At 39.3% G+C, this 24,747-nt stretch overlaps 2 protein-coding genes across 8 annotated transcripts; both read right to left on the reverse strand.

Annotated features, from left to right (window-relative positions):
- Positions 1–601: 601 nt before the first annotated feature.
- trip10a (thyroid hormone receptor interactor 10a) lies at positions 602–17,468 on the reverse strand. Of its 7 annotated transcripts, XM_044331114.1 has the most exons (16): positions 17,168–17,467; positions 11,550–11,665; positions 10,927–10,983; positions 10,291–10,438; positions 9,541–9,603; positions 8,942–9,046; positions 8,701–8,829; positions 8,169–8,315; positions 7,864–8,052; positions 5,246–5,410; positions 4,965–4,988; positions 4,208–4,317; positions 3,788–3,920; positions 3,036–3,124; positions 2,814–2,947; positions 602–2,194 (listed from the first exon to the last, which is right to left on the reverse strand). In XM_044331114.1, the coding sequence occupies exons 1-16, from the start codon at positions 17,189–17,191 to the stop codon at positions 2,043–2,045; spliced, it is 1,785 nt and encodes a 594-aa protein (XP_044187049.1). In that variant the 5' UTR covers positions 17,192–17,467; the 3' UTR covers positions 602–2,042. The 7 variants fall into 7 exon arrangements, with proteins under 7 accessions (XP_044187049.1, XP_044187051.1, XP_044187052.1 ...); XM_044331116.1 differs by lacking the exon at positions 10,927–10,983 and having other exon boundaries at positions 17,168–17,468; XM_044331117.1 differs by lacking the exon at positions 5,246–5,410 and having other exon boundaries at positions 17,168–17,466.
- A 577-nt stretch (positions 17,469–18,045) lies between these two features.
- On the reverse strand, positions 18,046–24,676 carry icam5 (intercellular adhesion molecule 5). The gene is made up of 10 exons (XM_044331262.1): positions 24,442–24,676; positions 21,579–21,851; positions 21,166–21,492; positions 20,732–21,031; positions 20,333–20,581; positions 19,709–20,035; positions 19,362–19,598; positions 18,978–19,205; positions 18,561–18,824; positions 18,046–18,405 (listed from the first exon to the last, which is right to left on the reverse strand). Exons 1-10 carry the CDS (start codon positions 24,491–24,493, stop codon positions 18,215–18,217), a joined length of 2,448 nt encoding a protein of 815 aa, XP_044187197.1. The 5' UTR covers positions 24,494–24,676; the 3' UTR covers positions 18,046–18,214.
- Between the last annotated feature and the right edge of the window lie 71 nt (positions 24,677–24,747).

The raw sequence follows: 24,747 nt of genomic DNA on the forward strand, positions 1-24,747 counted from the left end.
AGATCAGATATTGTGGTTTCCTGGGTGTTTACAACATCTAAAACTGCATTCAAGTTATAGAGGAAAAGCATTTTAGAATAAATGTGTGTTTTTTCTGTGCACACAACATTTCAATCACCTTTATGAAAGTAGAAATAACAAAGGAATCCCACTAATATCTGATGTCATTAAGTTGTAAAATTAAAAGTTGCTCCATGACTGATGTGGATAAAATGGTTTGGAATATATATATTTCAGTTATAAAAGTCATATCTTATCTTATGACAGCAGAATTTACAGTAAACTTTGTTTGACCTGCAAAACCTATGTCAAAGTCTTTCATCCACCCACTGCCTCATCTATTTTATATTATACGGAGCCACATTTTCATCCCTGTGAAGTCAGCATTCAAGTTCTCCAGTTTCTAGCCTCAGTTAAAAGTGATGCATGTTCACAAGTATTGACTTAACTGTCGCAGGAAGCAGAAACATGGGTACAGAAAGTGCTAAAGTGGGTGTCAATCTTTTTTAAATATTAACTGTATTTAATGACTCTATAGACCTGAAATTCACAAAATCAGTCAAGAAATCAGACACATTTTATGGGACTGACAGACACCGGGTTTGCTTCAAATATTTATTTTCCAAGTACAAGAAATGACATAACCACTTCTAACTTTGAAATGTGCTTTACATTTATTAAGTCTTGAAAAAAGAAAATGTCTTGTATGCAAAAATGGTATATACACAATGCTTTTAACCAGAAAGGCACATGAGCAGTTACTTGAAGAGTAATGCTTTCTGCTGGCTCCAAAACCAGATAAAAACAGCTCATGGATCAACTTGAGAATGTGTGAAGTGAAAATCAAAACAAAATATTAACATAATTAGAGTCTTTTAATTTCTTGTCATGATGTAACAATCTTTATTTGAATGGCTAAAAAGCTAATAAGACAATAGTGGTGTTGTGATAGCTAAAACATATATTATTTATACATAAATACAATAGTCTTAATGTAGCACATTTTATGTGTGCATTTATTTACTCCCTTTTGTGGCTACAAATGGTCCACTGTGTGTGCAAGGGTAAAAGAAAAATGTGACAACATCCTTAATACAAAGTACAACTTCTGTCAAACGTTTAACATACACATTTGTAATAAATTATTTTTAGTACATTTTTCAGGTTGTAACTATTGGAAGAGGACAGCTATATCCTTGTTACTGCTATAGGTTGAAATGAACTTAGCGATGATATGGCTGTGATTGTCTGAACATTAAAGTGTTTGTACGGTTGTGTGCATGTGACAGGGTCTCACAAATAGCTGAAAACCAAAAATGAAGCATTCTCCTCCAAACTGCACTAATTCCCTGGAAGCCACTCAAGATCTTCGCTCCAAGCAAAAGCAGAGTGATAGTGCCACACATCTTCGCAGGTGCTATTATAGCTAGAAAGTGGCACGTTTGAGAGAAATAAGAACCGCAACAGATCATATATTTTAGGTTCATCTGTGGAGTTAACTACCGTGGGTCAGAGTAGTCAGTATTTAACTGAAAAAAGTAAACAGGTGAGGTCACTTCCTCCTAAGTATTACTGGTAACTAACACTCAGTGTAAAGATGGCAGCAGCACTCTTCCTCCTCCTCCTTTTCTTCATCTTCCTCTCACATTCAGAAGCTAATGCCTTCTTAGGCTATGGAACGAGGCAAGCACTCGAATCATGATGGTGCCTAAGATCCATGCAACACTTATTAACCACAACCAAAAAATTATTGACATGATATCAAAAAGTGAAATATCCTTGTGGTTCAGGTGGTTTAGGTAATTGGGATTACAATAACTCAGGCTGGAATTGTAAGCCATGAGGAACATCCTGTTAGCATCGTTCCTCTGCCCATGTGGGGCACCTCTCTTCAGATATTAAAGCACCTCATTTGGACCCCCCTCTGGATACGCCAGCGGTCCCGCCCATAATGCTGTGGCCTCTTTATGACTGGTCCCATGGGAAGAACTGCATACAGTTTTGTGAAGTGATCAATTCTTCTCTTGTTCTTCATGTGTCTGTCATTTGTTTAGGGCGATGGTGACATAAGATGTAGGTATGTAGCCTTCATCTCCATTGTTCCTACGGACACGGGTCCAACCATCCCCTTTGTCTTCCTCTACCACGGCCAGCACCTCCCCCTCCTGCATAGAGATGGTCCCTTCACTGGCACCTGAAAGGAAAGGGACAGGCTAGCAAATACATCTGTGCTAGTTTATGCATACAAGATTATACATACCCAGTTCAGCCAGAGCAAAGGTAGGGCAACTGGGAAAAAAATATTAGTCAGAAAATAAAACCTTTGACTCATGATTTTGTGTCCTCAAATGGTACAGATCCCTCTTCTTGTGTAGGTTCCAGAAATGTTTTCCTTCCTTATTAACAGCTGGATTTTTTTTCTACACAATTATGATATTGTCAGAGACTATGTGTATTATTTGTCTACTCAAAGAGCAAGCTACTAAAATTCTGACAGATATGATCACCCACAAGAGATAAAAAGTGCACTACTGTGCATGCATTTGTTAGTGCCATATCTCCCTAATCATCAAATTTCTTTGTAGCTCATACTTATTTCCAGAAATGCTCAAAACTTCTCACGCAAAACTCTTTCGACAGTTAGAACCCAAAGATTATTTAGCTAGATAACATCAATCTACAGTGGTTAATAATACTTCACAGGTCACAGGGTTATAGCAAGACAAAAGGCCGCCTACTACATTCCTCATCTTGCATATGTACTCTTTAAGAATGAGAAGTAAGGTAGTCAGCAAAAACAGCCTGTGACGTACCAGGGAAGTTGTACATAGCTGTGCATTTCCCAATAGGAGCAGTTAGTTCCTCATCTTCAAAGTCATCGTCAAATTCGGCGTAGATGGCTTGGGAGGGATCAGGCGTGCTTTCATCAGAGTGAGCTCCATCAGGGCTGTAGAGAAAAACATAGGTTTCCTGTGTTTCGCAGACAACACCTCATTGTGCCAAACACACTGAATGTTGGTAGAATAAAGTGCTACCTGTGTACGTCATGAGCTCCGTTGTTGTTGAATGAATGAGCTTTATAGCGCAAAGTGTCGCCTCGACCTCCTGCTTCAGCCAGCCAAGTCTGCATGAGAGAGGAGAGCCATAGTAAAAAGGTGACAGAAATCTTAAACATTGATTACTGTGAGATGTTGCTTATGTTTTATTGTTTGCTTGTTTTTTTACTACTTAATGGTCTTATTTTTAACTATTTTACTCTTGTGAAGCACTTTGTGACCTTGCTCTGTGAAAGATGCTCTACTAAATAATCTTTATTTACTATAATGTATTTAACGATAGATATATCAAGTCATGTTCATTTGTATAGCCCATTATCACACGCACAGTGCCTCAATGGGCTTTACGGGCAATTGTTCCCAACCCGACACACTTGCTAAAAGGACAAGAAAAAATGTGCAGTTACAAAACAGGATCTAAAAGTTTGACATGTACACATGTAATATGTTGGGTCAGTGCCAATAAATTTGCTAAATTTACCTCAGCAGTGTTACCTCATAGTGTTGCCTGACAGAGAAGCCCTGTTGACATATTATGTGACACATACTGTACAAAGTGTCTGCTTACCTCACAATATAATAAATAAACAACTGATGCCTAATTATTCCATAGTAAGTTACAATAAACCTCTGAGAGCTTAATGATCTCATATGAGAATTAACAACTGTAAAAGGAATTAAATAAGAGCTTGGTGACCTCAATATGAATGAACGACAGAGGTCAGGTTTACCTCATACTTGTTGAGCTCTCCCCTGAGCCGTTCTATATTCTGGGATGTCTGGCTGATTTGGGATGCCAAACTAGCAGGGTCTCCCATTTGAGGATTTTTCTCATAAACATCTTTCATCTTCCCCAGGGCCTCACTGAAGAGAGGAGAGAGAGAGAGAGAGCGAGTGAGAGAAAGAGAGAAAGGGGGGGGGTGACTTTCAGTAAAAATTGGTTCCCTGCAGAGCTCAGGGCTGGGTAAACAATTCAAGCACTCACACAGACACCACAGGGTTACACACACTGATGTGCACAGCATGAATATTATATCCACATTTCCACCAGAGAGGTTCTGACAGAGACGGTTATTAATACGCAGAAGGATACCCATATATCCCACACAATCCACACAAAAACACACACACACACACACACACACACACACCTCTGATCGACTTCCTTTTGCAACTCTTTGCAAATTTCCTCTAGCTTCTGTTGTAACCTCTTCCTGCGCTGCTCTGGAGGGAGATGAGCGAAGTCTTCTGTCACTGTAGGCTGCAGAGGTTCACAGGAAGGGAGTTTCAACACTGTACTTATTTCTCATACTGAAAAGTGTGATAGCAACCATGGTGAGAATAACACCACACCTGCGGTTTGAGGTCAGCTCATTGGCCAATGTTTGTTTGACTGACAAAATATTATTTTCAGATCTCCCAGTAACAGTTGTTACCCCTAACAACATACTCTTGTTACTAAGATATATGAAAATATTAGCAGGTTTCCAATTGATGTGAAACCAGTGACGTACAACAATGAGCTGAACCCAAAATCACCACCCATGGAACAAACAAATACAATTTAGCACTCTTTTTTTTTTTTTAAATACAAGTTCAATAAATAAAACCATGGATGGAAAAGATGACCCAAGCAAGTGCAATACACAACACAATTATGAATGTTTCAAAATTTAGGTTATGAATTTCTCAAAATCCCCTTTGTGTTACCAAGCATTTCTCCCTTTCTCCACCACCAGGGGGCCACCTTTTCAATACAAGCTCAAGGACAAGGCTTTGCTGCATGATCAGTTCAAAGGTTTGTTAAAGGAATATTGATAATAATGAGATGAGCAGTTGTAATGGAAAGGTGGCCATTTATGCATCACCCAATTCAGACCCCCACACCAACTTTGTTGTCCATATTACCGTGATCCTCTCTGGTGTAAACTTCTAAGGGAGAAAGAAACGGTATGTGTATAGAAATAAACTTATAATATCTTTAAAAGTGGTTCTAGTGTTTCACCCTAAAAACATGTTTTTAACACATATAAATATTAAAAATAGTGGAGTAGCTATTGTGAGCAGTATAATATATGCTGGTCCTAGTCCTGTGATCAGGGTTTGCAGAGGAAGGAACACAGGATGATGTGCAAGCCCCGATGGGTGAAGGTCTCCAAGCACCCGAACCATCTCTCCTGGTGACTCACCGATCTCCTGAGCGTCCGGAAGGAAGAGATTCTGGGTTTGACTGTCTTATTGATCTCCTTCAAACAGTACGACAGGGGGTCCCGGCCAAACTTGGGGGAAGGGGGTCCGTTAGCGGGCGAGGGGGCGGGGGGTGTGGAGAAAGGTGGAAGCGTGGAGGGAGAGAGCTGGGGTAGGGCGAGACCAAAGTACCAGCACCCGAGCATGAGGTATGCAGATAACGGGTGGTGTACGGGATCAGGAAGAGGGGGATTGAAGGATAAAAAGAAGAGAGAAGACAGGGAAGACAAAAACAAAACAAAGTGACAAGGGAAAGAAAAAGACACCGTCAACACCTTAAAGCACACCACAAAGCCAGGAAGACAACACTGGAGCAAACCCAGCACAAGATCCCAGACAGCATGAAAGCATACACACACATCTGTCTCTTTGGCTCTAACAAACACACACACACACACACACACACACACATATAAAAAAAACAACGCCCAAAATAACACAGCAAGCAACCACCCACAGCTTCTCCACCAGTGCCACAGCAGCCCAACACCTGCAGTCAAACTCAAGCCAGGTTCAAGGGTAGAGTGAGCTTCTGTGAGAAACTGGGGCAGGCAAAACTAGACTAAACTAAATTTGTATTGTTTTATAGGTTAAAAGGAAAATTCTTACTTTTACAACATGACTCTTATTTTCACAGTTTTACCCAGCCTCAATACACAGATGAGGGGACACAGCAAAGACACAGCTTTACAACTAATTTATTAAAGGCATCACTTCAATAATAATAATCTTGCTGTATAAATATGTGTAGTGGGGTCATAGCAATCCTGTGTCTCTACAGTGAAATGGCCAGTAAAATATTTTTATACCTGAGAGGTAAAATGCCCCAAACAATGAAAATAAGACTGATGTTACATAGAAAACAAAAATTTTCCTTAAGCCAAATCAGCCAACTGAATCACCAGGATTCTGAGTGAAAAGTCATGTTCACAGTTCATGAACCTGCACCATTCTCCCAGTCTGGCCTTTATAGATAAAATATAAATTTGTTCATCATGGGAGTTAGTAGTTATAAATAGCTTGCTTAATTACCACAGTGGAATTGAGTGTATCGATTTTTTGAGGCTTGATGAATGTCCTGTATGACCTCTTAGAAAGACGTTAAATTAGAAACATGCTTGGAGTGAACTACTGTGTTCTGATTGTTAAATCTCTTGTTTCAGCTGCATGTCTATGTGGAAAGGTGGGGGTGGGATCGATCAGCTAAATTACACAGGAGGAGGCTGATATCCTCTACTTTTTAAAACTGAATGTCTAAGGCAGCCCTACAACAAGGCCTCTTGTGTAAATACTGAGAGCTGGAAGTACAGCACTGTTATTATGTGAACATCTACTGGGAAGGTGCTACTTTACTTGAGAGTTATGGGGATCTAAGTACAGGAGAGCAGTTAAGAGTGGGAATGTTTAGGGGCCAGACATAAACCAAAAGTTCACTGCAGCCAATATAGTAAGCCTCCTATTCATACTGCTACAGGCCTAATTGGGAGAGCATGACTGATGACACAGAGCAGTGCGCCACACACATACACGGAACAGGAAGAGTCAGTGCACAGCAGAGCACAGCCAGTAAGACATGCAGAGAGAAGAGAGGCGCTGAACAAGCAAACACTGCAGGGAAGAAAGAAGGGATCATTTATTGCTGCGAAAGGAAGGGGGGGGGGCATTGGCTGGTTAGTGGTCAGCCACTCATATCACCAGTTTAATTTTGGACCAACTTCGACACCTCAGCAAGAATGCTCCTTTGAAATAAGATAAATGATTTCCAATGTGGTAGAGCTCTCTTGACCCAAATAGATATTTGAGAGCATGAATGTGTGGTTGGACCTGATCCAGATTTTCTGACATGGCAAACCTGGTGTCATCCCAACTGTTGGCACAAAGATTTTATTGTGATGCGAGACATAATGCTAGGTTCTGAGCAGTATAATGGGAGCAGTGTGTTTGTGGATGCCTGTAGAGGAAAATTCAATGTTGTTTGGGCCCCGTGCTGATGAAAGCACAAGCACAGCAGAATGTTGACTGCCAGTTGACCTATTGGAAACCATACTGCAGAGAAAGAGGGTGGTGGTTGGGGGGGGGGGGGGGGGGGGTTGTGTTGGGTGGGGCAAGGTTTATTTTACTCACAGTCAGGGACAGAGTCATGCAAAGTACCTGTTCTAGAAGTGTCAGGGTGTGTGTGTGAAAGTTCATGTATAATATAATGAGAGAGGTACATGCATTATTATACTGAGCTTTAGAGACGAGAAGGGTGTGTGTATAAGTGTGTGTTGCATGATGTGTGTGAAGCCACAACCACAAGTCCATCATGAGTGCTCTCAGTAGAGGGGATTTCCTGGCTCTAACTGCTGTCTCAAACACTAACATGGCCGTGCAAGGCGTCACACACTAATCTGACTGACTGCTCATCAGCAGATTTTCAAATGTTCCGCGGTTGATCATTGACAGTGCGAGTTGCTAACGCATTCATTGCACAATTTCCACAATGCAAAAAAAAAACCACCTTCGTTAGTTATTAGGCTAAATTACTCCACGGTGCTCTGTTAAGCATGCTGTGTCCTACCTTACTCCTTTTGCTGAAAAGCCAAAAGTTTTTGCTCCTGTTCTTTCCCAGAAGTTCCATGGGGCCTTTAGGTGTTCCCAGGCTACTGTCAGAGGAGGCTCTGTTGATGCCCTGACTGTAGTCCTCAAACTCCACATCTCCAGGACGCTCAAAGCCTGACTTGTTCTGCTCTATTACAACCATGGAGTCCTGTATAAGAGCAATCAGAAGTTATTTTTAGAAACATGTACAGTTAAAACAACTGGGCAGCATTAAGCCATACTTAATATTAAAATCAATATATAGTATTTTGGTGACCAACTCACATTTCTCTCATTAACATTAGTGCCGGCTTTAGTAATGCCTTCAAGGCACTTGCCAATGATAGGCATCACATGTTTCTCTGTGTCTGAGAACAAAATGTAGCCCTGCGCCAACTTCCGAACTCGCTTCTCATCCAAGTCCTGCAATTTCTAGTGAACACAAAGCAACAGTTGACAGACACTGCCATTATTAGGGTTGAGACAATACATAATACAATGTGTGTCTTAAGATCACAATATAATATTTATATGGCACTTCTTTTTGGAAAAAAAAGTATTACTTTTTCTTCTTATTAAGTATTTTTATTAATGATTATTAAAATATTTGTTAATGCTCTATTGTAACCCTCAAAGCCAAAACTTAAGCATGTGAAGAGGTAAAACAAAAATGAATAAATGAAACTGAAGAATTCATCTCTGGCTTTAGATCTATGAGAGTTCAGCTTACAGTTAGTTATCACTGTGCCAGATGTTAAAACCTAAATAAATTCTGAGGGTAGGAGTGATGTCATATTGCTGTATGTAATTCACTTACATTGAAGATGAGTGGCATATCATTAAAATAGAACTGGTTCTGCTCCTTGTTGTATTTCTGGAGCTGAGCCGCGTAGTCATTCTTACACTCCTCTGCTACGTGTGCTCTCATATGAGCCTGCTGTTTGGCCTAGAACCACACATACAGCAAACAGGTTAACCAGCTGCATCTGATTCTACTTTTGTAGATTGTGTATTGTGAAATTGTGTCCTAAAATGTAGATTATTCCCCCCCTTGTTACTTTTTCAACGTCCGCCTTTGTGGCATTGATGTCTTGATCAGTCTTCTCGGCGTACTGTGCTGCACGCTCTGCTTCTCGCCATTCCCTCTCAAAACGTTTTTTACTCTGGTGAACAGAAAGAAAAAGAAAGATAGAAAGAAAGAAAAAGAAAAAAGACCATGTTCAGTTCATTCAGCTAAGCAAGGCCATTACCTGAATGAAATATGAAGAGGTTCTGCTATTTAGAGCAAAGCATTTTTCACTGTCTGTCTAAAAAGACAGATAGGGGAGGTTTCAGGCTATAGGACAGTATAATCTCCAATCATCACTGAACAGGTCTTAGATTGATGACACAAGTCTAAAATGGGGGACTGCTTTCCACTCGGCCCATCTGTTTTTACTATAGACAAATATAGCCACACTGAATGTGTAGCCGTTCACTGACAGAGAACTTTTCCTATGTTTTCCTATTCATAATGAACCCAACAGGAAATATATCCAACAGCTTTGCTTATCACAGTAGAAAATATAGTCATGGTACATCAAGCATGTTGGATGCTTCTTCAGAACAAAAAAAAAAAAATGTGATCAAACTTTTAAAATTCTAAGACTACACTTACACTGTCGAGCTGCTTGTAGGTGCTCTCCAAACTCTGCTGGGCCTTCTTGGCCTCCATCAGATACTGCAAACATTCATAAAAATAGACAGAGTGAGAAGAGGGGAGGAGGGTCAGATGACATAGTGAGAGAGACAGCCATGTGCACAGGCAGACACAGAATAAACAATGACCTCCAAAAGCCACACAACATAACAGACAAGAAAACAAATACCAGTGTGTCTGGTTGAGACATCACGTCTGCAGCCTTAGCCTGAACATGGCTGCAGTGTTTTGCAGTCCAACAGGACAGAGCCAAAGCATTCCTCATAGAGAAATGGCACACCACCGCTCAGACCATGCCTCCCCGAGGAGACTCTAAGTAAGCCTTCCTTCCTGCCATAACACTGAGATCTCCACATCTCCACTCCTCCTTTTAAATCTCCTTCTATTCTCTTCTCACCCTTTACACTCCTCCTCAGCTGTGTGTGCTGCATACTCCAAATATCCCACATGGCGTGTTCTCAGGGTGCTCTTGAATACAGCACATACCAGTATATTAGTACAGTATATACACATATACCATCTCAATATAGTAGTTAACAAGCTCCAGGTGAAATTGTAAAAAGTTCCTCTGACAAGCTTGCACACAGTGTGTTTGAAGCAACATTTTTAGTCTCAAACACATCATTTTATCTGTGCCAAAATTTCATTTAATCTAATATGCTGATGGCTGACACAGTGCACTTCTGGTCCTCTCCATATCAAGCTCACCGTCTTTCGTTCCTGCTTGAGCTCTTGCAGGTACTTGGTGAGATCGATGCAAATGCTCATCATCATGTTCTCAGCAATTAGCTCTCTCTGCCCCGCGTAGTCGTTCATCTCATTCAGGATGTCCAAAAATGACTGGTAGCTGGATAACCTATCATTTAAGAGGAGGAGAAAGGAAAGGGTGGAGAAATAAGGACAAAGTGATGGGGCCCACTGATAAGATGATGATTCTTCAAAGAGAAGCCAGCAACGGGCCAAGTCATGATAAGAAGCTCATGACTTCCTTATTCCTGCTTCCTTCTAGGGTCATTTAAATGGCTCCAACAGCATCCCCACAATACAGCATGGATGACACTAATGAAAAAAATGATTCTTAACAGTGAAATGTGGTATTAATTGCAGCACAGTTCTGTTTTCATTTGTTAGATCCCTGAGCGAGTACTAGGGCCGGGCTGTAAATCCAAATTGACCTAGTTAAGCACAATTTCAGCTGACATTGCTACGCATCTAAAGGTATTTCCTTAAAGAAAAAGAAAAATACTATACCTCAGAATAATTCTATACTTTTTGATTATGCATTCTTTTAAGTTTCTTGGAAAAAAAAAACCCAACAACTTTGCAACAAAACCTACATCTCACCTGCACTCTGGTTCATCTTTGCCACTCCGTTTTAGACTATATTTCTTTGAAAGGTTCCTGTGGACAGCGAAAGTGCATTAAATTAATTGGTGGTCAGATACTTCACATATTCTCAAAGGGAAATGGGTCAAAAAAGATGGATGATAGTTGAAGGGAGCTCACAAAATTAAACTGTTCTCGTGCAACTACTTGTTGGTTTAAACAATGAGATTAAAAACAGTCCACTATAAATATATTGAAACAGCTCCTCTTTTCCTGTTCTTCCTTCTTTCACTCTCCCTCTGACCACATCCTGTCTATCATGTGCCAGTCTGCTCCCACTTCCTCTCCTCTCCAGCAAAGCTCAGCACTACAACAGATGTGGGCCTGCAGACTGGGAGACAACTGGGAGAGGGAGCAACATGCATAGAGAGAGCATGAGGGAAAGAACGAGCACACTGCTACCGGAGAATGAGGCCAGTGTTTCAGACACAAGTTAGATTCTGTCCCAAAGTAGTCATAAGACCACACAAACATTTCATAAACATCCTTTTAACGTGCACCCATACAAACACAGCACACACACACACACACACAAGCATTTGAGGCAGTTCGTATAGGAGAAAGACACAACCGAGGCCTACCTCAATTGTTTGGCATAGTTTTGCTCAATCTCTGTCCTCTCCTTCACAAATTTCACATACTTCTCTACCAGCTCCAGGCCAGACTGTGTGTGCTTCTCAATGATGTCATATTGGTCCTGGGGAAAGGAGCATGAGAGACAAATAAGGAAAAGATATTAAGCCAACACACTGCAGGATATGAAACATGTGTTAACGTCTAGGTAAGAACTGGGATGTTCCTCTGGTTCACTTTGAGGCCATGTAAAGGAATCTTGAATGGAGGGCAGTAAACTAAACACATCAAGGTTTGTTCCTGCATGTTGGATTCCACAAATGCTCTCCACATGTGCACAAAATCTTGGATATGGTCTGTAAACTTCCGGACAGTCAAAGGACACGGGGTCACAACAGTGGACACAACTCTCAGGCTGGAAAAAGGAGGTGCTCTTTTTGATACATATCCTGCTGTACTGTGTGGAGTGAAATGTTTAGAAAAGCAGTCTTGAATGAATTATATCAAATGAGCTTTACAGTCTTTATTATAGCAGATGTTTGATCTAGTTCATGTCTAGTGTAAAAATCATAGATCTCTTGCACAGTACGACTGAATTTGCTGACTTTTCCTTTAATGAAGGATTGTGTTTCTCTTCCTCTTGTTCCTTTTTCACGTAGAGCAATTTATGACACCTTCAAGTTCAGACAAGTCTGTTAAGAGTGATATCTAAGCCAATCTTCTCTCACTCTGCACTCTGTACTCCAAGCTTTCTTTGCTGCTGCCTTTTGTATTGAGGAGGGGGCAATTCGAAAGGGGATTCCTGACAAGTTGGGCCAAGTTCTTCTATACCTTTTTCTCCCCTTCAGGTAAAACAAAAGAGACAAAACCCAAATGAATGAGACAATGTTTAGCCTAATTATAGAACACAGTTAAAGGTTAAGACAGAGGCCTGCAATCCCTCACCAAAATAACAGCTAACCTATAGGCTTTAATTTAGTGTCATTAATTGCGGAACAGAAGTAATTATATTCAACACAGCCAACCTACAACTACATATTGTTCAATTTCAGTTAACAGATTTTTTTTCTTGGATGTGTAAAGCTTATTGTCCTGTATTTGACCTGCAAATACAAATGGTAGAGAAGAATAGTGCTGAAATAAGCTTGTAGCAGGATTTCAGTGTTTCATTTGTTCATATGTGGCTCACTTAAAACTAGAAAGTGACTCATTTATTTATGAAAGACTTAAACGTGAGCAGTAGTTGCCTGCATCCAGCACACTCAGAGTACCCTCACAACCTCACCACATAAAAGACTGTGGCTGCAATTATGAATATGCTGATCATGAACCACATTGAATGTTGGATAAGATTCATAATTGGAGAAAAGTTGATGCGCTGCCATTAACCCAAAAAACAACTTTGTTGTACCCAGTAACATAACCTCAAACACATAAATTAACCAAGTGTTGAAGACTGCAGGAATCAAAATGCAATTTAAATACAACTGAACTGGTAAGGAGCAAATAAGAATAACTGTAAGCATAAAGCACAACTGGCAACATACAGCGCCTGTTAGTCGAGGCCTGACCTAGTGTTGTGGTCAAATTCTGAGAAGCTTTTATACAAGCCACTGTAACATGGAAAACTGTGATAGATGAGGAATGTGGAGAGGGGGAAACTCAGATGCATTCACACAGTGGCCAATGCAGAGATAGGGATTGGTAGTCAGACCTTGCACCAGGTTACAACTGGGAAGGCTGAAAAGATTTTCAATATATAAGTTTTAAATTGCCAATTGCATTACTAAGAGGAGTTTATGTATCAAATTATGGAATGGCTATGATAGTAGAAATAGGAAGTTATACTGCCTGCAGGTGTTTTGCATAGATAGGTCTATTATTTGCATATTCAGTTTCTGGACTGCTGATCAGTCTGTGGAAGTCTAGTCAACTACTGTGGAGATTGATGTGGAGGTCAGAAATTGTTAGGTAAGATGTTGTGGGTGTAGCTTCTATGTAGTTTGGACAGTAGGGATTTCCCCAAACCAGTATTTTGCCCCTAATCCCACTCCAAGTGACATCAATACTGAGTCCCAATACAATATTTACAATTCCATATACAATACAGATGCATGGTGCACACCTGTATATCAATGTTGGTAAAACTTCAGATTCAGGTAAGATAGCTTGACAGTTGAAAAGCTATGCATTAAGATCAAGTGTGTATCACAAATGTCCTTTAAAGAGTTGCTTACTTTAATGGTCAGGTAAACCTGGCATACATGATTAAACCAGGTATACCTGAATAAACTAATCTTTTTGGGAGACTCAGTCAGTGTCCTGGCACCTTTCTTTAGAATTTTATTATTTATATCTATCACAGCATGACGTAACACTAAAGTGATTGAAACGATACCCTGTCCAAGTGTTTATGCTGTCAGGAATATTTTGGGAAAGTTGTGTCCCATTATGGCGTTAAAACACTGTGTTTCATCCATAGTTGGGTCTATAATTTTCACACCGGGGAAGAAAATAACATTTTTATTGGATTGTTTTCCCACTGCTAGTTGTTCCAATACTAAAACAGCATCTTTAAAAATATTTCACAGAATCACGAATGATGGAAGTAGCTGACTTAGAGAGCTGGCCCATTTGCTCCTTCTAAAATATGTTTGTGATCTTATCTAAAACTCCTGGAGTACCTACTGGAGGTTTTATAAGACGTTGTCAGATCACAAATAAGTGCAACAAATGTCACTTATCTCACACACACACACACACCTACAATAATTAATTAAGGGACACAAATTTTACCAAAAGAAGCAGCATCAGTTTAACATAAATTGAGAAACTGACATCAGCTGACTCTAAAAAATGCGTATGTATGTCATATGTTTCTTAAGTTGAATGCAGCATTGTTGAAAAAGAATGAGCCTCGGATGAACTCTATGTGCTCTTTTATAAATGGCAAAAAGTAGCATCTGTTGATCTCTATAAATCAATGGTAACTGCTGGATTCAAAATAAGAATGCCCCAATTAGAAAAAAAAACAGCCTCATTAAAACTGTCTTAAAATACATCAATAGCTTGATAAGACATTAATTAGTGTCTCGTCAAACACCAATGGCTGTCATATCACTACAGTTAATAATACCCACCATCATTAAATTATATTTATAGATCCACATTGACTGTATTTGTACTAAAGTGATTTTCATAGAGCATAAATGTATTGTATATAAACTGTGCTCCTAACAACTGTCAAATGTTGATTGAGCAAAAAAGGTCAAGTTTCTGGTAAAACTAACATTTTGGCTGTTTTCATTATTACCTCAGCCCTTTTCACACCTTTATATTTAGTTAGACATTCTGAGTCACATTCAATTATTGTAACCCATTCCTCGGAGAGATTTGGTAGCATCTTTTTCTCCTCCACTCATGCCACCATTGTTGATTTGTAGTTCAGCCCTGAGAATTGAAGACATGCTTCAAGACAGTACACGTATCTAAATCTAGCAAGCATCCATAAACAATTAATCTTCCAATACTTCCAGTAACACCACAGAGAAAACTGGCATGAAGCGAATGCCACATAACTTATAAAGGAGTCACCCTAAGAGTCACCGACCTACAAGGCTTGGTTGGATGTTTCAGCCCTGAGTCACCCTGTCTTCTAGAAAATTAGGGGCCTGGCCCGACCAGACCTGCCACACTGAAGTTCTCAGGTTCAGCATCGTAGCACTCACCGCGATAGCTAATGCCTAGACACTGATCTTACACGCTGCAAACTTGTGGCTTAAAATAGCCACAGGATTAACAACAATCAGGGGACAGATGCCATAGAGCTGACATGGCCCAAGGGATGACTCTCCAGCCAAACATTACCAGAACCAATTATGCCTGCAGGGCTTTGTCTAACCTGACAGGAGAGGCTAGTCGCCAAAGAAATCAACTGCACAGAAACTTCAAAGAATAAAATAATAATTCAGCTCTGAAAGAAACCATTTTTATTTCACATTGACTGAAACAGAATAGTGGCTTTGTGTGGACAATTTCCTGTACAATCAGTAAAGCGCTGTACAGAAAACAATCCCATATAGAGATAGGGCCTCTGATTAATACTGTGGTACGGATGTTTCTCTGACTCAATCAAAGTAGGGCAAAACTAATTAGGCTGTTGCACCAGCACGTAGGATAGAAAAAGGGACAGGGAACGAGGCCTAGGGGGAGACTCTGTAATGAGGTCACAACCTCCCTATCCTCATCTTTGCAATGCTCCATTTTACATATTCTGGTGCTCTGAGAATGTGCATGGGTGAGTGTTTTGCAAATGTGTGTGATTATCGCCATGGTGCAGTGGCTGGCACGTAAACTGTAGCAGTTGTCAAGGTAATATCATGCATGGTGGGATTATTCAGCACAGTTTGTTTAGATTCTGGACAGCGTCACTAAGTGTCTGCACCCCACATACATTTCACTTGGTCCTACTGTTGCATCCAGGAAGTGGCTTTTAGCCTCAATGTAACACCTTGACTTGTTAGGAAATTAGATAATCATGAGCTTTATTGTGGCCAAGTAAAAAGCAGTCATTTTTTTAAATCACCAGCAGAAGCAGGAAATTTGAATCACTGTATTAGTCTACTGAGCCTAATAAAAATGTCCTAACAAATCTACTTTTATAATCACTCAATCCAACAAATAAAACCATCACATGTAATTGGAAAATGAAGATTTCTTGAAGTATGTGCACTGCTTGTTGAATATTTAGTCATGCCAGTCAGGTGAACCCATTAAGGCATTTCACCAGTGATGAAGCTTGTTTTCAAGACAAATGACAGCATCTGATTTCATCTCTATGGAAGCAAGGTGTGTCAGATTGTAAACATTGTAACATCCCACTTGGTACAATCCTCCTTTAAACACCTGTGTATATGGAGAATAAAAAGTATTTTGACCCGTTTTTCTAACTTGACATCAGCCTTCACTGTAGAATCATAATTTACATGGTTAGGGTTATGTCTTTGAAGATTCTCACTCATCCAGATGTTTTAATGTCTAGAAATACTTAACAAATTGGACTTGTTGTCCAGGTTGCTTTTGATTCAGTACTTCGAAATATGATTAATTAGTAGATGGTTAAACGCCAGAAATTAGGGAAACAAGGGGAAGGACTCTTTTCACAATGCAATTATGGATTTTAAATATAAGTAACAGTACAGCTGTTTGCCTCGTGCACTGTAGATATCCAAATGGCTGACGTTACATCTCTTCTGTTCAAAGCCTGTGGAGTAACTGGGTGAATTTCAAAACCCAAAGAGCCCAACAAAAGCCATATCGGTGTGCAAACGTGGATTCAAAATAAGCTGGAACCGCGCTTCACTTTGCGAAAGAGCAACATGTTGTTAAATGGGCTTCTGCCACTTGATGCTCTTTGTTTTACCGATTAACACTAAAGAACGCTGTCCGATAATAGAATCACGATCCTGAATGCACCGTCTTGCAATCAGAACCACCGAGCCAGCGTTTCCCCTGCTTCTTCAGACATTAAGCGACTTTCTCAAAAAAAACATTGGCTAAAAAAAAAAACTACATGATTGTCATCCTGATACTGTTATTATCTCAGCGAGCCAGATGATGGACTCACCCAAAGCTCTGTGCCCCAGTCCATGTTCAGCTTGTTGGCCAAGCTGTGTGACTATCCCGAATACAAAGAACTTCTCCAAAGTTATCCCAACAGCTCGGGAGGACGGCCCTGGCGAGAATAATCCCGAGGTGATAAATCAGTCGTAAACACTGCGCACTCGGGTTTTGGTTCCTTTAACAAATAATGTAAAGCTGCATCATAATTGGCTAATTAACTTGGCCTACTAGTCGTCAGTCTGTTTGTCCAAATATTTTTCATAGCGAAGCAAAGAGGGATAAACTAGCTTTCATATCCGCGTCACTCCCAAATCCTAAATCTTAAAGGGGCAGTGTACTGAGCCACACACGACACATGGCTACAGGACTGTGCTATCCTGGCAGTTTGTGTTGCTTCAAATCATATATTTCGTTTAAACTCTCTCAGGCCATGTGTGGTTTATAATATTACCCGGCTGAAGTGTCCTTGTGCAAGGCATTGAGCTGCATGATCTTTGTATTGCCCTTGGCAGAGCATCACCATCACCACCCCCCCACCCCAACCCACTAAGGTTTACCAGTGCTCATGGCATTATTAAGGTTATGAATGACTCAATTTATAGCTAGAGACTTTACTGATTTTACTTTTTTTTTTTTACTGATAATCTGAAATTAGGATTATTTATGTACAATACTAATTTCCGATCAAAATTAGTCATGGCAGTATATACAGTAAGAAGTTCCAAATAAAAACACAACACATTAACACTGAAGCACTATTGTGTAACTTTATTAAGAATAAAAAAAGATAGATTATACAAGTTATTTAAAAAAAACAAAAAACAATCTGCATTAAAATGTTCAGTTTCATTGGTTACACTGTTTGGAAAACAAATACAAAAAAGCTTTTTTTTTTTTTTTTTTTTTTTTTTTACATTTTTTTCATACACATACACAATAAAAACGAAAATACAGTATTTGTAGGCCATATAAGTCAATATAAATAACCCCATGGGTGATTTGATCATACCTATTCCACAAGTAGTTTAATAAACATCCTAAGCCTCCTTCCTCATTTACTCATTGTTTTCATGGGGATATTTGAATCATCTTTAGTTGTGACAGGTCTAAAATTATATTCTCCTTTATTTTTCTTACATGTCCTGTAAATTATCAGGATGGTGAAGAGGATGATGATGACGACGGCGATGCATATTAGAATTAGTACCCAGAGAGGGAAAGGGGGGTCTCCATGGTACTCCTCTGTAAGACAAACAAGATTAAAAAAATTAAAAAAAAACATTTATTAAGATACTTCTCACCTCTTGCTGCCATAACTGATTTTTTTTTTAATGTAACCTGTGTATGGCAACATCAACATTTCCATAGGTGTTGCACAGGGTCAATAATAATAATACCTTTCACTCTCAGTCTGACAGATCTTGTAACACTCCCAACACTATTCGTGGCAATACAGTTGTAAACACCAGCGTTGGTAGACGTGGCTCCAATGATGCTGATATTCTTCTGGCGCCCCCCAGTGGTCTCTTCCTCATTCCTTGCAGATGTGTAGTTCCACACAATCCCAGGGGGAGGGTTGCCCTCAGCACTACAGCCAAAAGTCACATTTTCACCCACAGTCACCTCCTTGTCGTCATATCTCACTTCAATCACTGGTGCATCTGTGGAGAAAAGGGTAAGATTTTAGATCACTGCATCAGCTGCAAGATGCACTATGCTGGGAAATGTATTTATAATCACAAATCACTTAGATTCACTGTGAAGAAAACAACATATATAGGCTTTTTTTTGTAATTCCAAACATTAAAACTTACACTGAACATTAAGATACAATGTGTGGTTGGCTTTTCCATGTGGGTTGGTTGCTATAAGTGAGTAATTCCCACTATGATTCCTTGTCCAGAGCTTTGGAGGAATCATCTCATTTCCATCTTTAAACCAAGTGATGGTCGGCGGAGGCATTCCTTCTGCTATACATGGAGTTTGGTTCCCAACATTCTCTTCAACATCATAGTGATCATTACAAGTAAATGAAGCGCTATCTGTGAACATTGTATCAAAAATACTCATTAGAATAAATAACAGCAAAAGAACATATAAACTTATCAACACTGATACAGTGCATTTGGGAATCATGGAAAGCAATGATGTGTGCTATAGTAATGAAATATACAGTCAAGCAGATCTGATGTACTCACATTCAATTGTGATAGCAACAGAAGTGTCGATCGTGCCAAGCTTATTTTCAAATTCAGCCCGGTAGTCTCCTGAGTCAGACCTGGTGAGAAACTTAGACGCATCGATCTCTTTTTCCTCTTTGAACCAAGCAACACTGGGTGGAGGGTTGCCAGCACTTTCACAGTACACCATTTCTATCTTGAATTGATGCTCTATACCAGTGATTGTACTTGAACAATTTTCGATCACTGGCTTATCTACAATTAAACATAATTTAAATGAATGTCAAATGGAGAACATTTGAGATGTGTTCAGCAAGAACAAAATAACAAAATGATAATAATAAATAGATAAGTGGAAAACTCACAGTGCACACGAGCAGTGTAAGGTGTAGAGGATTTAATGGGGATGAGCTCTGGTCCTTTTGGTCCCAGGTGCAGCTCAGCTTCACATCTGAAATGTGCTCCATCGTCAGCTCTCCTAGGAATGATTCTCAAGGTAGAGGACACATTCATTGGGGTCACAGTGGAGTCATTAAATGTTTGTGTTTCCACAATTTCATTGCCTCGGTACCACTTCACTGTGAGGTTCCTTACAGGAGCCACATTGATGATGTCACATGTCAACTGGCGCTCAATACCCTCCACCATCACATCATTATACAAGTCAGAGATTGACACATTGTCTGGAGTCTCTGGAAAAACAAAAAACAAAGAAAAATTGTAAAAATTGTAACCACATTTGTACAATAAATATGAATACATAAATGCATTAGTATTTACAGGCTTAATGTTTTATACCCAAACACATTTAATTTAATTTCATGCCAACATTATCTGTGCTTCTCCAGGCTATTGTACACCACCATGTCTTCCATATTTACTTTGCTTCTGAAGTGTACTGCAGATGTATTGTAAAGGGGTATTTTTCTTTTCTGTAAGCATTAGAGATTGTTAGGATAACCCTCTGGAGATGTCTGTCGACTACTTACTATAAAGAGTGATGACTGGCATCACAGTACACTGGTGACCAAGTATAGTAATGAAACACTCGGGTTCGATGCCCCAGTGTTCCAGTTTGTCAACAATCCAGGGCACAAAGAGTTCTTCAGACGCACTGCCTGCAACTACAGCCTCCCAGCCGATTAGCGAAGCATCTGTGGCTGATGTGCTGCAGTTGATTGAAGCTGGATCTCCAAATTTCACCACGATTTCAGCAGGCGTCAATGTTAGTGGGCAATCTGCCATTTAAAAGCAAACATATATAGTCAGGGCTTCATTTTGGTGCACAATAAGAAAAAAGAACAACAGAATCCATAAGTTGATCAATACAGATATTAATGATACATATCCCATATCTGAACAAATGAGAAGGACATAAGGATACATACCCATTGCTGCTGATGGTTCTGGGGTGGCCACGGCCATGGTACTTTTTGCAACATGAATGTGCATCTGCTTAGTTATGTTACCCAGATAATTGGAAGCCGTGCAGCTGTAATTTGCACTGTCATTCACTTGATTAATATAGAGATTGCTGGTGTTCTCGGAGATATTAATATTAACCCCGTCAACGGTCCAATGAAAGACAGAAGCAGGGTTCCCCTCAGCCTCACAGTTCAGGGTGACATTATCACCCTCTTCCACATAGACCTCATCAATATCAGTTTTGTTCTTGAACTCAGGAGCATCTGAAAAGACAAATGTAAACCTTTTGATGATTAAACTAAGTTGAAACATAAAAAAAAAAAAATCAAGTTCTGTAATTGTGAAAATTTGGCAGTAAAATATAAGTTTATATGGAAACAACATAATGTTTACTCACAGTGCACAGAAACAGACTGTGTCTTAGATGAAATAATAGGACGTTGTGGTCCATATGACCCAAAGTCCAGTTGAGCCTCACATCTAAACTGCGCTCCATTGTCTCCTTTGCTGATGTTGTGTGTAAGAACGGAAGACTCATCTACTGGTGTTTTGGTTGTGTTGGTGAAATACTCGGTCATGATGATTTTATTGTCTTTGTACCATGTCACAACGAGGTTTTTAACCGGGGCAACATTGTGGATATCACACTGCAGCACATACTGTGTATCTTCCCTTACATCTTGTATGTGGTTTATAGGAAACATGAAAACAACCTCTGGATCCTCTATAAAAAAACAAAATTAGATAATGAAGTTACTTTATGGTTTTTGCTCTTTTTTTCATTCCATAATAGTTATTTGAAATACTTACGGTAAACAGTGATGTTAAGGTCTTTGCTGCATTCAGTAGTTCCATTCAGCTTTATTTTGCACTGGGCCTCTACATGCCAGTCCATTGACAGTGTCATGGTGATAAAATTTGTGTTCTCCTCAATGTTCGAGTCATCATCTCTCCAGTACATCCCATCATGATTCTCTTTTGTGCTGGTGCAGTTGAAAAACACTGTTGTGTTATATTGTCCTATGACCTCAGGAGGATCCAGGCTGAGAGGATTTAACTCAGTGGGACATGTACTGGCTGTATCTGTTGATACACAAACAGAAAAGTTTTTATTGGACTTTAAAAGTACACATTTGTAATTAACAATGTGGGAAACCTGTGATATCACTTTTTTCCAAAAAAAAAAAAACAACCCAAAAACTTCCTTTGTGCCCCAATTTATGTTTACTTGGTATATTTCCTACTGTATGTAATTTAAGTTGTGAGAAGAAAAAGATGGCATATTTCTGTTATCTTCATGCCAGATATGCAATTGCTGTGTGCAACAAACAAAACAGAAAACAGCACTAAAGCCATTTTTGAATCAATGGCTAACAGGACTTTCAAGCTCGTAGACCTCTAGAAAAAAAAGTTTGTGTTAAAGGGTAATTCCAATGACTTTGAAAAGATTTTTCAGTAGTTGAGACTTAAATTTAACTAAACCGTACATCATTACTAGTTTTTCTTCTTTTCCTTTGTTTTTGTTGTTTTTTTCTTATTTGTTATTGTGTTTTGCATGTCTGACATATATGTTTAAAGCAGAATAAATATAATGTTTAAATAAAAGTAGAGATCAGATCACTAATGCACATCTTTTACATTTTGAACAGTGTAAGACCACCTTTTTCACAGCAGACTTGTCAGAACAGGACAAGCACAGGTGGAACTGAAAACATTAACAACGGCTCAGTTTCATTCACATGCCAAAAGAAGCCTAGATTGAACAGAGTTTCAAATCTATTGGATGATGAATCCAAGGGTGGGAGTTGCCATAGTCAGCGTCCAAGTGCCTCCTGTTGAACCATCATGTACTATACCAGGGTCTTGAATAATGGAAGAACTAAATGAGATTCAGCCATCATTCATTTTAATAATTGCTCCTGTGCTCTTCCGGCTTTCACATGTCATAATGTCTGATGTGAAAAAGGTCTATTGCAGCTCACACTATGCCGTCACACTTCCAGGACTAACCATGCTAAATCACTAATTTGGGATGTAGCCATATGAACTTCACCACTGTTCAATAAAAAACAAACATCAGCACTGACACTTTAGGAATGTATGAAATTCCAATTTTAAACACACACAAAAAATATCCAATTATTATTATCATTATTATTATTATTATTATTATTATGTAATAATAATAGTCTTGCAGGTAAAATATGAGACTCAAAACTTTAATTATTATGTAATAATAATAATAATAATAATAATAATAATAATAATAATAATAATAATAATTTATTTGTTATCGTTAATTCAATGGGAAAGATCAAAAATTTACTATTTTACACAAATAAACACAATTGCCTCTCTTCTTTTTCCTTTTTTTTTTTAAAAGGAGAGTGTGTAATTTATATTAACAGGAAAGTTATATATATAATATTATAAGAACAGAAAGTTTGGTTCAGTTTGTTGAATTCTGACTACATACTGACAGCACCTTTCTAAGAAATCTAGAAGTTCAGTTCAATAATGAAATCCAACAACCCCACCCCACTACCTAAATAAGTAAACACAAGCACAAGCAGAAAGCACAGTTTACCGTAACTTATTATGCTACATCGGAAGTTTTTACCACAAAGCCTTTCACGACGATGAGCTCATGAGGTCACACTTTTTTTAAAAAAAAAATATCTGTTTCACTGAATCTTGTTAGAGATGTAAAAAGGCAAATGCTATATGCATGACAATTTTCATTTTTCTTGTCTTAAAGTCTGATTATTCCTAATAAAACTCAAAAAGAGGATTTTAGATTTTTGGCTGGACCGCAACATTAGTCGGCCGGCCGTGTTGGACTTTCATCATTGGCTGTTCCTCTTTCAAAATGAATGTTTCCTACTCCAAGCTCTGACACTTTAAGCTAAGTTGTTAGATGCAGTGAAGTCGGCTAAACTCCTGTTTAAACAGACACATAACAGCGTCTCTGCATCCCTTCCTCTACCGCCCAGTGTGGTCGACTCTCCGGCTGGCAGCGCCGCCGGTGGCCGGCAGGAGAGACGCGTTTGGATTTTATAACTGAACTAATACCAGGACGCAAACTTTATGTTTCTCTTACGTTTTCACATCACAAACGATGAACAAAAGCATTAAAACACGAGTCTTGCAGGTAAAATATGAGACTCAAAACTTTAATTTATAATTTCCACAGCGGCCTCCTTAACTAGGAGGGAGGCAGAAAAAGGCGCACAGAGGCATGAGAGAGAGCGCGCAATTAAGGCACCCCAAATAAAAATCACTCTGACAAAATACTCAGAGTGCAGAGTGAAAAATGAGAAACAACTGCAGAGAGAAACTGATGAAAAAGCAGGGGGACCCTAATCATAATTAGAACTAAAGTCAGATCTCTTTCAAGTCAAACATCCCAAGATATGAGTGGAAAGTAGTGTTCTTGCAACTGCATTTATAACTTTTTTTTTTTACTAAAACCTTGTCAGCCTTATAGTCTTGTTTTTTTATGCTTTCAGTTTGTTTTTGTGTTTGTCCTCACAGGTAACATGCAGAGCTATTGAAACTAAATGCAAGCAAGATAATACCTCAGTATTTTAACATAATTACCCCTAGTCACGGCATAAAATACCATATAACATTTCAGATGCACAAAGAGGTATTGTAGAGTATCATCACTCACCACATTGTAAAAACATGAGGAAGAGAGGGCCCAACATCTTGAAAGGCAGCATGCTGGACCACCATGCGGGAGGAAACAGATGGATGGAGGAGGTGTGGTGTGTTTCAGGATGGTTCAGAGGATGTCCAGTTTCAGGACCTGGATTAGATTAATCCTGACTAGCTAGTCTAGCTAGATGAGCTAGTCCTGATGATGATCACCCACTGCTGCCAGTTACACGAACTTATGAGCACAAAAGAAGAACACAAGAGGAAATGCTACGCCTTGATGAACAGGAAACAACCAGTACGGAAATAATGAAACCAC

The sequence above is a fragment of the Thunnus albacares genome, chromosome 17 (genome assembly GCF_914725855.1).
Source record: "Thunnus albacares chromosome 17, fThuAlb1.1, whole genome shotgun sequence".
In the NCBI taxonomy this organism is placed as follows: Eukaryota; Metazoa; Chordata; class Actinopteri; order Scombriformes; family Scombridae; genus Thunnus; species Thunnus albacares.